Here is a 15,647-nt window from a genome sequence, read left to right as displayed (position 1 = left end):
CCAGTGTCCAGTGTTAGAGATTCGCTCACTCCAACTTATTTTGCAAGAACCACACGGGAGAGAAGTAAGTCCTTTTAGACACCTGCAGGTGGAGAGTCCATTCGTCGCTGTGCGTGCAGCGATGTTCGAATGGAGGTCTAAACTCTCCCAACTGCAAGGACATATTTATTAAGAGAAACAGAGTTGGGGGGAAGAGTAGGCTGAATAGGAAGCCCTTGTGCTCTAGTCAAAACATATCAGGGGGTGTTTTACGACTTTGTATAGGATGGGACAGCTATCTTATTTATTACCGGTTGCATTCCAACATAATCATACGATAAGGATAATCTGAAAAACCCTAACATCCAGTGTGCCAAAATAAGTTCACTTGTCAAGGTTATAGTGCAGTTTAGCTTCATCCTAAAATGTCACCCGAACATCAAACATTTTTGAGTACTGTCATTTGATAGATTTGAAACACCACCAGACAAACAATTGACATATTCGGACAGACGTTAAAGGTTCTTTATTTCATTTGTAATATTTTATAAAAGAAAGTAGCACTGAAGCTCAGGGACACCGACTGCAGTTAAGTGTGTGTGTGTGTGTGTGTGTGCACGCGCGCGCGCGCATGCGTACGTGTTCTTTCTTGGCAAAGCGACATGCATGGCAAAAGGCGTTCGGATATGTTTCTGACTTCCAGCCCTGTGATTGGACGCTTGAGGCAGCGCAGTTGAGCCCGACTAACGTCATTCTACACACCGAATGCTGTGTGGAGAGAGGGCGTAACGCAGAAGTGGAGCCAAGACAACAGGAGGGGAATGGCGGGAATTGGTCTTGTTTCTCCTTATTGGACCGGAACAAGGAAGTGACCGCTGACACTAGAAGAGTTCACAGACACGTTGCCTTTTGTAAAATTGCAATTGTGACAGGTAAGAATGACATTGGCTCTGACGCTAATGAAATAGGAAATACAACAATTGTTTACTCACCTACTAATCTCCTTGTTGGGTCTGTTCTCCATCTTCTGTTTTTGGATTCTCAGTCTGCACGAGAAAAAAAAACATCACACAGATCACATGATTGCTGCCATCTTGTTCTGCACTGTAATCTATAACCTTTCTTCCCAAAACAAAGCACTCTTTGTTTCAGCACTGTGGTGGTGACATAACTATTAAGTTGCTAGTTTTGGCATTATTAAGAGCTGTTTGTTTTACCTCAAGTCATTCATGTTGAAAACAAAACATTTAACATCTGTGTAATACATACTGTACCTGGTTGAAATCTGGTTGCAATGGGACAAAATTCCCAGCACAGGTTTGTCTCAAATGAAGTGAGACTGTAAAGAATTGGTTTATTGTTTTTTTTGTTGGTGTATGATACATGGGTGGACCCACCAAATTTCTTGTGGCAGATCAAACTGGTACTTGGGGCAGAATTTTGCACAAAAAAAATTGGAGGGTGTTGCTGAACAAATTTTCAAATGTCACACCCCAAATTCCAACAAAACAAAAGAACTGAATAATAACAAATGTGGCTACAACTAGTAAATATTTCCAGAATCAAGTATTCTCCTCATGGATCCCTTATGATGATTGACAGAAATTGACTCAGTTCTCCCTTGCCCGGATGCAGGTCACCAGGGCTCCCCTCTGGAGCCAGGCCTGGAGGTGGGGCTCGAAGGTGAACGTCTGGTGGCTGGGCCTTCACCTATGCGTCCTGGGCGGGCAAAGCCCAAATAGCCAAAGTGGGTCCCCCTTCCCACCGGCTCACAACCTGTGGGAGAGGCCAAAGGGGTCGGATGCAGACTGAGCTGGGCGGCGGGCAAAGGGGACCTTGTCGGTCTGATCCTCGGCTACAGAGGTTGGCTCTAGGGACATGGAGCTGGTGTGTGAGGCAGAAAGGTTTCGACTAGACATAGTTGGACTTGCCTCCACGCATAGCTTGGGTTCTGGTACAAGTCCTCTCGAGAGGGGCTGGACCAGACATGGGCAAACTACAGCCCGCGGGCCACTTCCGGCCCACGGGGCCGTTTAATCCGGCCCACCAACCCTTAATAAATTGTATTATTAAACTTTTTTCTTTTGTGGTCATTTTTTCTGCAATGACTGCGTTTCCTCAGTAGATGGGGAACCGCCCGCCCACGCATTTACTACGGGAAGCCGTGTCAGAAAGCTCGGTGTACACTCACAAGTGGGCGTACGTACTCAGTAGTACGGACACGCCGCACTCCGCACTCCATTTCTATCAGTGCTGAATTTAGAATGTGGGCTGTGACGTCAGCGTTCTCGTAATTTGCGCGCTGAGCTTTCAGATACAGTTTTACGCTAAAGCCACCCACAAACCTTTCCCTGGAATCTTTCCATTAAAATGAGTGGTCCAAGGAAAAGAAAGGTGACACTGAGTGCCGAGTGTTTAAAAAAGAGTGGACAATTTAACTCGACCGACGCGACGTGACGTTCAGCCACATGAACATCAACATCGACCCGTCACAGATCTAGGTTAACGGACCAACACCTCCGCTCTATCGTAAGAATTGCCGCAACATATTTTACTCCAGACTATGATGCACTAGCAAAAAAAGGGAGACCAATAACACTGTTCCCACTGAAAATGAAGGGGAGTTTCTCAAGTTTGTTATAAAAAAAAAAAAAGCATTTTGAATATAGTTTGTACAAATAGCAGGGATTGAAACGAGCGACCATTCTCATTTTCAAACAATGCAGGATGCTCAAGGACATTGATGCACCTCCTGTTTGCGACTAATCTTAACTTTTAAAGTTCTTAAGGCTGACTTTAAGGAAGTGTTTCCCGTTTCCTCACCTCTGTCACCTAGGTGTTTGTGAGTTAAAGCTCTGCTCTGATTTTCAGATATTCGTCACCGTGTTGCCGTTTTGATTTCTTGCTACGTAGTAAGTAATTAAGTAAATAAAGTACTTTATTTAGTTGTATTCTTTCACTGATTTTTCAAGATGATGTATTTGGTCAGAATGTTTGCCGTTTGATGTGATTTCGCCTCATAAGATAAACATTTTCATAAATCTGACCTGCAGGCGCTGAAGTGATGAAAACTGTTATTCATAATAACTGTCGTATTTAATGAGAATCACTGATAGCTGTTTTTTGGTGAAATGTTTTTTTAATGTTGTTAATACCTACTAAAACCCAAAACCTTTTATGCAATGACCTTTACATGTCGTTCATATTACTTCACACAAACACTACATCCATCTGCTCCTGGTTCGGCCCCCCGGTCAAAATTTAGAACCCAATTCGGCCCGCAAGTCAAAAAGCTTGCCCAACCCTGGGCTGGACTCTCATCCACCTGGAGTTGCCCACGGTGAGGGGCGCCGAGCAGGTGTGGCCATACTTATTGCCCCATAGCTAGGCTCCTACACATTGGGGTTCACCCCAGTGAACAAGAGAGTAGCCTCCCTCCTCCTTCAGGTGGGGGGGACGGGTCCTGACTGTTGTTTGTGATATGCACCAAACGGCAGCTCAGAGTACCCACGCTTTTTGGAGTCCTTGGAAGAAGTGCTGGAGAGTGGTCCTTCTAGGGGCTCAATCGTTCTGCTGGATGAATTCAATGCTCACGTGGGCAATGACAGTGAGACCTGCAAGAGCATGACTGGGAGGATCGTCAGAACCCGAGCAGTTCTATTACTGGACTTCTGTGCTCGACATGAATTGTCCATAATGAACACCATGTTCAAACTTAAGGGTGTCCATGTGTGCACCTGGCACCAGGACACCATAGGCCGCAGTTCGATGATCGACTTTGTAGTCGTGTCATCGGATTTGGGGCCGCACCTTTTGGACAGTCGAGAGAGAGGGGCGGAGCTATCAACTGATCACTGGTAATGGGTTGGCTCTGATGATGGGTGAAGATGCCAGTCTGACCTGGCAGACCCAAACATACTGTGAGGGTCTGCTGGGAACGTCTGTCAGAAACCCCTGTCAGAAAGAGCTTCAACTCCCACCTCCGGCAGAGCTTTTCCCACATCTCGTGTAGGGGGAGGACATTGAGTCTGAGTGGACCATGTTTCGTGCCTCCATTGGCCAACTGCAGCTGTGCCTATCGGGACGGCAACCCCCGAACGCGCTGGTGGACACTGGGAGTAAGGGTTGCCGTCAAGCTGAAGAAGGAGCCCTTTCGGACCGTTTTTGCCTTTAGGACTCTGGATGCAGCGGACGGGTACCAGATGGCCAAGCGGAATGTAGCATCTGCGGTTGGTGAGGCAAAAACCTGGGCATGGGAGGAGTTTGGTGAAACCATGGAGAATGACTTCTGGATGGCTTGGAAGAAATTCTGGTCCACTATCCGGCGTCTCAGGAGGGGGAAGCAGTGCACCGTCAACACTGTTTACAGTGGCGATGTTGTGCAGCTGACCTCGACTCTGGACATCGTGAGTCGGTGAGGAGCATACTTCAATGACCTCCTCAATTCCACGACATGCCTTCCATTGTGTAAGCAGGTCCTGGAGGCTCTGAGGTGGACTCTCCAATCTCTGTGGTCGAAGTCACCGAGATAGTTAATAAACTCCTTGGGGGCAAGGCCCTGCAGTCAGATGAGATCTGCCCGAAGTTCTTAAAGGTTCTGGATGTTGTGGGGCTGTCCTGGCTGACACGCCTCTACAACATTGCGTGGACATCTGGTCTGTCTCTGGATTGGCAGACTGGGGTGGTGGTCCGCCTTTTTAAGAAGGGGGGCCGGAGGATGTGTTCCAACTACAGAAGAATCACACTCCTTAGCCTTCCTGGTAAAGTCTACTCAGGGTGTTGGAGAGGAGGGTCCGTCGGAAGGTCGAACCTCGGATTCAGGAGACGCAGTGTGGTTGATTGTCCTGGCCGTGGAACAGTGGACCAGCTCTATACCCTCGGCAGGATCCTCGAGGGTGCATGGAAGTACACTCAACCAGTCCACATGTGTTTTATGGACTTGGAGAAGGCGTTCGGCCGTGTCCCTCGGGAAGTTCTGCGTAGGGTGCTTCAGGAGTACGGGGTGCCGAACCAACTGATAAGGGCAGTTTGGGCCCTATATCACCGATGTGATGATCAGTCATCCGCGAAGGACTCTGAGTCAAACTGCTGCTGCTCGTTATCCATGAAAGGAGCCAGATGAGGTGGCTCGGACATCTCCTGCCTCCTGGAGTCCTTCCCCGGGAGGTGTTCTGGGTATGTCCCACTGGCAAGAGACCTCAGGGACAACCCAGTATGCGCTGGAGAGACTATGTTTCTCGGCTGACCTGGGAACGCCTTGGGATCACCCGGGATGAGCTGGACGAAGTGGCTGGGGAGAAGGAAGTCTGGGCGTCCCTCCTAAAGCCGCTGTCCCCGCAACCCAACCCCGGATAATCGGTTTTGTGGCTGGCTGGATGGATGGACGGACGGGTGGATGGATAGAATATTCCACCACTCATCTCATCAATTAATTGGGTAATACGGTATATGCATGTGAGGTACAGGTATTACTTTTATCCACTTGCGGTCATCAGCCTCACATTCTACAACGCAGTATGAATGTGTTTTGTTTTGTGTGGCAGGCCTGGCCTGGTGAGTGAGGTGGTTTTGATACCAAGTTGGAATAATGTTGCTGCAGCAGAACCATATTTGAAATAATATTCAAGCTTTTGTGAAAGTGAACATGACACAGGGGGAGAATTAGAGTTAATTGGAGGAGAAAGTAGATGAGTTATGGTTAGAAGCAGATTTACATCGTCACAAGCTGCAAAAATGGTTAAAAGTTAAAGTTCATACATATTCATGCCAAAAGGCAAAGGTTAAAATAAAAGAGTATCATTGGCATGTCAAACTTCAGATGGAGTTTAGCACATTTGATGAGGTTTAAGCATTACGCTGAGTCATACTGATTTTTAGTTTGTTTTTTTTAAATATAGATTAAATATAGATTAAATATATTTACTGTAATAAACTTCACCGTACGCTGATATTAGCAGCCATGTTCCGATGTACTCGTATAAATGAAAGACTTGGCAGCTTATTACTAAATGAGAGAATACTTGAAATTCCGTGCCTAAAGTAGTGTGTTTTTTTTTTCCTTCATATCAAATCATTAATTGCAACGATGACGATCAATGCCAATAAAAGCCTGCAGTGTAAGAATTTGCGAGGTGAATGAGAGTCATGCCATGCAATTTGTCAGTCATTCATCAATCAGGCACCTCGTCGGTCACCGGTACCGCCTCCTCCTGTTTCCGTCCAGTCCGGACACAAATAGAGACAAAGACAGCTCGTTATTATTGCGACAAAAATACAAAGTTTAGTGACAACTCTTCCTGGCGTCTGAAAAATAGTGCAAGCACTGTCAGAAGACGTCAGCGCTCACCACAGTGACGAATCCAGTGGATAAGGCAGCATTTTCCACACTGTCTACAGTGGCCTGGGCGACGTCGTTGGCCCCGGCAACAGCGGCGTCAGCCACAATGTTGGCCTGCTCGGTTGTCTTCTGAGACACTGGGAGGCCAATTTTTGGTCAGCAACCAGTTTCAGGGCAAAAAAACAATCCATGTTCTGCTGCCGACGACTACTGATCAGAGGAGGGATTGAACAAGTGAGTCGTACCTGTATTGACGCTGGTCACCACCCCCTCCATTGTCTTGTTTCCTGGAAATACCACATTGAGGGCACAATGAGCGTGCATGTGTAAAATTTCCGCTGATTTTATGAACCAAGAGTCTTGGCTTCCGGTAGCCATTTTCATGGCCAATAGCATCTCGAGTCTAAAACCAGTAGGCAGTTTGGTCTACGTTTCATTTTTTGTTTTGACCTCAACTACAGTGTTTAGTAGAGCTAATGCAGGGCCTGGCGAGAAGCCAATATGCTCTCTCTCCTCCTGACGCATTTTGACATTCTTGGGGTTGGGGGGCCTTCTTGAGCACTATCAGTCCAACTTTTGCCAAATTAATCAAATGCCACTGCGAGTGGACGTGGGCAGCCCTTGGGCCACCACTGGCCCACCCTTGCTGTAGGTAATGAGTTTTATTCCTGACAATGTCATTCTTGCGTGACACCACAAGCTTTTAAACCAGGATGAAGGAACAAACAGCTGCTCTGTGTGTGTTGCGTGTGCAAGTGCGTGTATGTCTGCTCTCTGATGTTTGTCACCACAGAATCATTGTTCTCTCATTCCAACTCGTCACATGGTACATTGTGCTCCCCCTGATGTCCTTCGATGGCGCTATAGTATTTAAGTGATCCTTTTATAGGCTCTTTCTGTTCTTTTCAGATGAAGAGAAGAGCAAGACTTTGCGAGAAAGAGGAAAGACTGCAGGTGAGTCTTTGACATTACGGTTGCTTATAAATGTCAATTTCTGCTTCAGTTGTCGAATCTTGTATTATTGTCAGTTTTGTGTTTTACGTTCCTGGTAATCCGTTCCAGCTGCCACATTTTATTTAATAATTATATGGAGTTCATTGTAATATTGGACTTTATAAAATAATGTATGGTGATAACATAATTGTGTAGAAGAAAAGTATAGATAGCCTTAAAGACCTTGTGCGTCATGATTATGAATCAAATAGCGATTGTGTGGCTCCTGGTGTCCAAGTCATGCTTGGCTATCAGTGAGAGGATAAAGAATATATGCCTCATTACCTCCACTGCTTGTGTTCTAATTCACGTTGCTTGATGCGTTGCGTCACCGCCGCATGAATGCCATACATTATCCCATATTGCGTTCACCATTATGTGTTAGCATTAAGCTAATGGACATTAAGCCAAATTTATCTGGTGATTTGAAATATATGCAACAATTAATTGCATCCTCGAGATCTAGTCCATTAAGAAATGAATAATTAGATAATCCAATAAAAAGCAGAAACCGAATTCTAATGAATTTTAATTATAATTAATTTCAACTTGAAATTTTGGGCAATAAACAGATGATTTTTTTTTTTTTTTTAAGCCAAGTTCAAAATCCACATTATTGCGGCAGCACAAATCATTACAGTGGGGAGCGATGTCCTGTGGTTTTCCTCTAGCTTGGAGTGGCATCCCAATTTGGTCTTCTGTTGAATATTTATTTGTACATTGCAAGAACCAGAAGGCTCAGTCTAGCCCGGCCACACCCAGACCGCCGCCCTGACTTCCTAATAATTTACTCTACTTGGGGAAGCATCATCTTCTCCAATCACATCAAGTGAAATATTTTCTTTTTTTTTTTTCCTTGCGCTCACTTGCTGTTGTCATCATGAAGCGACATTTGGCTATTGGCAACTCACCGACATACATGACCCCCTCCTTGGTCTTGGCGGCGGCCTCCTCCACGCCGGCTTTGGTCTTCTCTGCGGCGGCCACCACGCCATCCTTGGCGATGGAGAACCCCTTCTTCAGAACGTCCATGATGCTTCGCTGCTGCTACTGCTGCTGCTTCTCCTCCTCTTGCCGCCTCAACTGTCCCGTCCTTGTCTGGTCTGCTCTTCTTGCTAATGGTGGAGAGGGAGGGAGAGGGGAGCAGGGGAAGGGAGGGGGACCGGGGCGATGCCAACATGGGAGGGAGAGGACAGAGAGTGAGTGGCGCAGAGGAGGGAGGAAGACCAAAAGGAAAACGTGTGGAAAGAGAAAGGAAGCTTTTTATTCATGGCTGCAATTTCTGCTTTTCTTTCACCAGCAATTATTATCAACGTTCATTTCCAACAAGAACTCTGTTCACAAAGCATTGAAAGTGTTGCCACTGGTAGAGTATGCGACCACGCCCTCCAGGGCAAAGGAGGCTTTCTATTGGCTGAGATTTAACTGCAGGGTCCTCGCTTGCCTTTTTTTTTCTTAAGAAAAAAAAAAATCATAAGCTGGTCACAAATCTTGAGGTGGCAGCACACCGAACTGCACTGCATCATACTGAGAGGGCTTTCCAATAAGTGAAGTTCACAATTTTTAACATTATCAGGAGTTTAATCGTAATAAATCATGATGTCAATCAAAAGTGAAGAATTATATCTTGTAATCGATCACATGATATGGTGCAGCTAGTTAAGTAAAAACTAGACAATGTACAGAGACAACTTACAAATTAGTCAATTCAAAGCAATCTTTTGGGTGTATGTGGTTGATAGGAGTCAGGTTTAAGTTAAGTTTATTTATATAGCCCTAAAACACAAGCAGTCTCAAAGGGCTTCACATATTCAAAACAAATTGACAATTATTCTCAAAGCGTGCCCTGATCTTAAGCTCCCAAGAGGGCAAGGAAAAACACAAACTTCAGCCGAATCGGCCACTATAGGTTAATCAAAGGCCATATTATAGAAATGCGTCTTTAAACGTGTCTTAAATGTTTCTACTGAGGTAGCAGTTCTAATATCCATTGGTAGGGCATTCCAAAGCTCTGGAGCCCGAATAGAAAATGCTCTAAACCAGGGGTGCCCAAACATTTTCAGCTCGCGAGCTGCTTTTGAAATGACCAAGTCACAAAGATCTATCCACTAAAAAAAATAAAAAATTAAATATATACATGACCGTTCAAAAGTTTGGGGTCACATTGAAATGTCCTTATTTTTAAAGGAAAAGCACTGTACTTTTCAATGAAGATAATTTTAAACTAATCTTAACTTTAAAGAAATACACTCTATACATTGCTAATGTGGTAAATGACTATTCTAGCTGCAAATGTCTGGTTTTTGGTGCAATATCTACATAGGTGTAAAGAGGCCCATTTCCAGCAACTATCACTCCAGTGTTCTAATGGTACAATGTGTTTGCTCATTGGCTCAGAAGGCTAATTGATGATTAGAAAACCCTTGTGCAATTATGCTCACACATCTGAAAACAGTTCAGCTTGTTACAAAAGCTACAAAACTGACCTTCCTGTGAGCAGATTGAGTTTCTGGAGCATCACATTTGTGGGGTCAATTAAACGCTCAAAATGGCCAGAAAAAGAGAACTCTCATCTGAAACTCGACAGTCTATTCTTGTTCTTAGAAATTAAGGCTATTCCATGCGAAAAATTGCTAAGAAATTTAAGATTTCCTACAACGGTGTGTACTACTCCCTTCAGAGGACAGCACAAACAGGCTCTAACCAGAGTCAAAAAAGAAGTGGGAGGCCGCGTTGCACAACTGAGCAAGAAGATAAGTACATTAGAGTCTCTAGTTTGAGAAACAGACGCCTCACAGGTCCCCAACTGGCATCTTCATTAAATAGTACCCGCAAAACACCAGTGTCAACATCTACAGTGAAGAGGCGGCTGCGGGATTCTGGGCTTCAGGGCAGAGTGGCAAAGAAAAAGCCATATCTGAGACTGGCCAACAAAAGAAAAAGATTAAGATGGGCAAAAGAACACAGACATTGGACAGAGGAAGACTGGAAAAAAGTGTTGTGGACGGATGAATCCAAGTTCGAGGTGTTTGGATCACAAAGAAGAACGTTTGTGAGAAGAATGCCTGACGCCATCTGTTAAGCATGGAGGAGGTAATGTGATGGTCTGGGATTGCTTTGGTGCTGGTAAGGTGGGAGATTTGTACAGGGTAAAAGGGATTCTGAATAAGGAAGGCTATCACTCCATTTTGCAACGCCATGCCATACCCAGTGGACAGCGCTTGATTGGAGCCAATTCCATCCTACAATAGGACAATGACCTCAAACACACCTCCAAATTGTGCGAGAACTATTTTTTTTTTTTTTTTTTTTTTTTCCCAATGATCATCGTCACAAACACATCTGGGTGTGGTGAAATTTGTCCTCTGCATTTAACCCATCCCCATGTGATTTTGATCCATCCCCTGGGGGAGAGGGGAGCAGTGAGCAGCAGCGGTGCCGCGCTCGGGAATCATTTGGTGATCTAACCCCCCAATTCCAACCCTTAATGCTGAGTGCCAAGCAGAAGCAGGCAGCTGGTATTCTATCGGTAATGGAGTGGCCAGCGCAGTCACCAGATCTGAACCCCATTGAGCTGTTGTGGGAGTAGCTTGACCGTATGGTATGCAAGAAGTGCCCATCCAACCAATCCAACTTGTGGGAGCTGCTTCTGGAAGCGTGGGGTGCAATTTCTCCAGATTACCTCAACAAATTAACAGCTAGAATGCCAAAGGTCTGCAATGCCGTAATTGCTGCTAATGGAGGATTCTTTGACGAAAGCAAAGTTTGATGTAAAAAAAATCTTATTTCAAATACAAATCATTATTTCTAACCTTGTCAATGTCTTGACTCTATTCTATATTCATTTCACAATGTTTGGTGGTGAATAAGTGTGACTTTTCATGGAAAACACAAAATTGTTTGGGTGACCCCAAACTTTTGAACGGTAGTGTGTGTGTATATATATATATATATATATATATATATATATATATATATATTAGCCCCGTTGTTTGCGCACACGTCAAGTGCTAAAACCCCCCAAAAATATTTTAATGTCACGCAATCGACCAGTAGTGGCCAGGCGATCGACCGGTCGATCGCGATCGAGTATTGGGCACCCCTACTCTATACCCTGCAGACATTTTTTTGACCCTTGGGGTCAGTAAAAGACTAGAGTTTTGCGAGCAGAGGTTACGAGACAGAACGTAAGGAACGACTAGGTCGACGAGATATGAGGGCGCTAAGCCATGCAATGATTTATAGAAGAACCTTGAAGTCACATCTTAAATGGACCGGGAGCCAATGTAAATTGGCTAATACAGTGATCCCTCGCTACTTCACGTTTCGTTTATCATGGCTTCACTACATCGCAGATTTTTTTTCCAAATTAAAAAACAATTCAAAAGTCAAAATAAAACTTCTAAGTTGAGGAAACGTGTCTAACCTTTAGGACAATGTAGCATTGCTCCAAATGTTCGTTTACATTCCTTTAGAAGTCCGTTTTCACGTGTTAGCACGATCGCGAATTAGCATCGTTCCGCTAACTCGTTAGCCTGCCCAGTACTTCTTGTTGATGACCGTACTTCGCGGATTTCACTTATCGCAGGTGGTTTTTGGAACCAATTATCCGCGATAAACGAGGGATTACTGTATTGGGGTAATGTGATCAAATTCTCTTGTCCGTGAGAGCAGCCTTGCAGCAGCATTTTGTACTAACTGTAGACTTTTGATACTGGACTTAGGAAGACCAGAGAATAATGCGTTACAGTAGTCCAGGGGCGACGTAATAAACTCATGTATAATAGTTTCCGCATCACCGGTCGAGAGGACCGGATGAATCTTAGCAATATTACAAAGGTGAAAAAACACAATTCTAGTTATGTTCTTAATGTGCTTTTGAAAGGAGAGCATTAGGATTGAAGAAAACTACAGAAATGGCCACCAGCTAATTCTTGCCTCAGTAGAAATGCTTGTAAGTGTGTTTTCAGCTGAAGCAGAGGCAACCAGTGAACCCTGTACTTAAGCGAGCTCATTTGTGGTTCAGAGTAGAGAAAACTACAAAAATGGCTACCAAGAGATTCTTACATCAGTAGTCAGAAACATACGTGTATCTTCAGAATCAAAATTGTGCGTAGATGATGGAAAAACAAATTGACAGTTAAAGCTACTCAGGCAAATTGCTAAAACTAAAACTCAGACGTTATTTAACAGTTCAAATCATCCAGGCGATGTTTGTGTGAAGAACCATTAAAATGGCTGCCAGGTGAGTATTGATTCCATAATAATCATGGTAGAGTTAAGAGAAGATTGAGAGTGAAAGTAGTTTCAGCATGAGTACAGGAAACAACGTCCAAGAGAAACACACTGATAAACAAAAGCAGCCTGTCCTGAGGAGAACTACAAAGATGGCCGGCAAGCTTGTGTTCTGTCCATCTGACGATGGAGGAGAGGGAAGTCTCTGGTGTGACTCAGCAAAGTTTGCTATCGTCTGATTGGCTGCTCTTTTTTGGCTTCTGCCTTCCCCTCTTTCCCCTGCATCATCATCATTATGCCTGAGGTTACCATGACGATGAGTGCTGCACTGATCAATATGGGCCAGGGAGGGTGGGGGGTCTGGGGATCAGTCAATAGGCAGCACGTTTACAAAGCACTGAAGATGTTAGCATAGTGCAAGTTTGTGATGATGTAGCTTTTCAAAGGCCTCAAATAGTGTCTCGGGGTCACACATTTTGCAAATGGAATACATTTGGAGATGGCTAGCGTGAAATAACTACACATAACCAGGTCACGTCTCTGTCCAGGCACTGCCGGTAACATGTCAACACATTTTATGCTTCTCAAAATCAGTAAAAAGAGTTCTGAAGAAGGTAGTGTGGTGGTTGAAATGGAACGTAAAGGCTTCTATGAGAAAAAAGTCTATGAAAGAAAAATTTAGTTTACGAGGTTAAGGAGAGTATGTCGCTAGCTCCATCAAGCTAACTTTTACCATTTTGCTGGATTTTCAGAGGGCACTAATGAGCAACCTCTCAGTGGTGGGGTTATGGATCACGAAAAGCAGGATGGATACAAGGCCTTATGAAAGTAACAGTCATAGACTAACATTGTTGTTCAAAGAAAGTGTCTGTCAGGGTTTTCCAGGTTATCTTTATCGTATGATTATGTTGGAATGCAACCTGTAATAAATAACCTAGCTAGTCCCATCCTACACAAAGTCGTAAAACACCCCTTGCTATGTTTTGACTAGAGGTCAAGGGCTTTCTCTATTCAGTCCACTCTTACCCCCACCCTGTTTCTCTTAATAAAAATGCTCTTGCAGGAGCCGAGAGTCAGACCTCCATTCGAACATCGCTGTACGCACAGCGACGAATGGACTCTCCACCTGCAGGTGTCTAAAAGGACTTACTTGTCTCCCGTGTGGTTCTTGCAAAATAAGTTGGAGTGAGCGAATCTCTAACAGTGTCAATCAAAAATTACATTTGTAATGTCAAACTTTGACATAGATGGTAGATGTACCCAATGAATTGTCTCCTGACTTGCCGCCACAATTAGCATTTTATGAAAGGTGTCACAATGGTATCAATGTTCAGTGGCCCTTCCAACATCAACCCACTGACAAATTTGACACGTTTTCATCCACTGGGACAAGAAGTACTCGATCGCGTGTTGCTCTCAGTCATCTTTACGAGGAATGCAACTCCTGCCTGCTAATTGGCGTCACACATCTTTGGAACATTTTTGTTTTAAGCAGCATCAGAACGCCCCTGAACTCTTTTTGACTCTGCTTACGCTAACAATTGTTTAGAGTTCACTCAACATCAAACCCTGCAAACATGAGGGCTTCATATTCACATGGTGAGTAGATAAAAATACTTTTGATTTCTTCTTAATTTAAATAAAAGTAAATGTTCTTACAAGGAATGTTGAGGGAAACCATAGGGAATTTTAAGGGAATAATCATATAAAGGGAAATTAAAATTGAGAAAAATGTCAAATACAGTCCAGTCAAAAACAATGTATGATGTAACTGTTTTCTGCAAAAAAAAAAAAAAAAAAAATTCTGTCAAAAAAATGTTTTAATTACACTTTCCAATGAAATTCAAAAATGTTTTTGAAAGAAAGAAAAACATGACATCGAATAGTGACGTATTGTTTTTTATACAAACAAAAATTCATTTTAAAAAGAAATTTGGTCAAATTGCCTTGATGTAAATTAATTTCAAGAAAAAAAAAGAATCCCCTCAAAACGCCGGAATATATTATTTGAATTCTAAAATACATATAAATTGAAAAATTACAAAACAGATCTGGTCAAAGTTGATAAACAACACAATAATTCAAACTAAAAGAAGCAGAAATTGAACTTGGCCCTCACAAGTCAAAAGAAAAGGACTTGTCTGACCATTGGAACGTTTGCATGCGCAAACTGGTCACTGTGGCGACAGACTCACTTGGGCCACAAAAGTGGTGAAAGGAAATTACATAGCTTGTTTGGTCTTTGCTTACCATCAAGCAGGGCACACAAAGGGCAGATTAAGACCAAGAGCGTGAAAAAGAACAAAAAGCCCATGTCAACGGTGCCTGTAAAAAGTCTGTTCAAATGCCAGGCTTTGTTTCTGATATGAGAGAAATGGAAACAAATTAAAATGTGAAAATTACATTTATTCTGGAATGGATCCTCAGGCATAAATGTCTATGAACTTACCTTAAATGTCCGTGAAAATTTAATGCTAAGCCACACTTAAATATTTGCATTAAATATCAGTCAGGGGCAGTAGGACGAGCAGCATACAAAATGGCAACATCTTCCTCCATCCGTGTACTACAGAAAAGAATTGAGAAGCACTGATTGAAATCAACATTTTCTAATGTACATACATGAGCCCAACTGCAAATGGCGAAAATTCTAAATGAAATATTTTTTCCCCCAAAAGAAAAATAAATCAGGATTAGCTCAGGTAAATAAACAAGTGGGTTAGGTGAAACAATGCAAAAAAGCATTTGTGCAAATAACGGTGGAACCTCCGAAAAAATGAGTGGATACATTTGCAAATGCCTTGCTGCAAGGGCCTCTCAAGCGTTTTTTCAGCATTAACATGATCATCAATGACTGTTGTAAACATTCTATAATAGCGACTTTGGCAAATTTATCTGCAACTTAGAATCACAAACTTTACCTCGTCGTGCCATGCAACATGTAAATGGGCACCACTGGAGTATTTTTGCAGATGGGTCACAACATTTGCTAAATATAGCAGAAAAAGTCACTTTTTGACTACTCCCCATGTTCACAGACATGTCAGTAAGCAGTGCATATCGGCAGGGACACCGTGAAAAAAATACAAATGATCCTGGCTTA

The 15,647-nt window shown here is 43.4% G+C and overlaps 1 protein-coding gene across 3 annotated transcripts; it reads right to left on the bottom strand.

Moving 5' to 3' along the window:
- Positions 1-490: 490 nt before the first annotated feature.
- LOC125978140 (synuclein) lies at positions 491-15,009 on the bottom strand. 3 transcript variants are annotated; one of them, XM_049735226.2, is made up of 7 exons: positions 14,994-15,009; positions 8,221-8,424; positions 6,562-6,603; positions 6,326-6,453; positions 6,162-6,188; positions 972-1,025; positions 491-860 (listed from the first exon to the last, which is right to left on the bottom strand). In XM_049735226.2, the coding sequence occupies exons 2-6, from the start codon at positions 8,339-8,341 to the stop codon at positions 975-977; spliced, it is 369 nt and encodes a 122-aa protein (XP_049591183.1). In that variant the 5' UTR covers positions 8,342-8,424; positions 14,994-15,009; the 3' UTR covers positions 491-860; positions 972-974. The 3 variants fall into 3 exon arrangements, with proteins under 3 accessions (XP_049591183.1, XP_049591182.1, XP_049591184.1); XM_049735225.2 differs by lacking the exon at positions 14,994-15,009 and having other exon boundaries at positions 8,221-8,481; XM_049735227.2 differs by lacking the exons at positions 6,162-6,188; positions 14,994-15,009 and having other exon boundaries at positions 8,221-8,467.
- Positions 15,010-15,647: the final 638 nt, after the last annotated feature.

The sequence above is a fragment of the Syngnathus scovelli genome, chromosome 12 (assembly GCF_024217435.2).
Source record: "Syngnathus scovelli strain Florida chromosome 12, RoL_Ssco_1.2, whole genome shotgun sequence".
NCBI lineage: Eukaryota > Metazoa > Chordata > Actinopteri > Syngnathiformes > Syngnathidae > Syngnathus > Syngnathus scovelli.
This window is presented reverse-complemented; position numbering and strand designations above follow the sequence as displayed.

Bases quoted from the DNA above. Each gene is read 5' to 3' on its own strand.
- LOC125978140 (XM_049735226.2), bottom strand. From the start codon at position 8,341: ATGGACGTTCTGAAGAAGGGGTTCTCCATCGCCAAGGATGGCGTGGTG. The intron at 6,604-8,220 runs GTGAGTTGCCAA...TGGTATTTCCAG, and splicing joins GGAGGGGGTCATGTATGTCG to GAAACAAGACAATGGAGGGG. The intron at 6,454-6,561 runs GTACGACTCACT...TTGGCCTCCCAG, and splicing joins GGTGACCAGCGTCAATACAG to TGTCTCAGAAGACAACCGAG.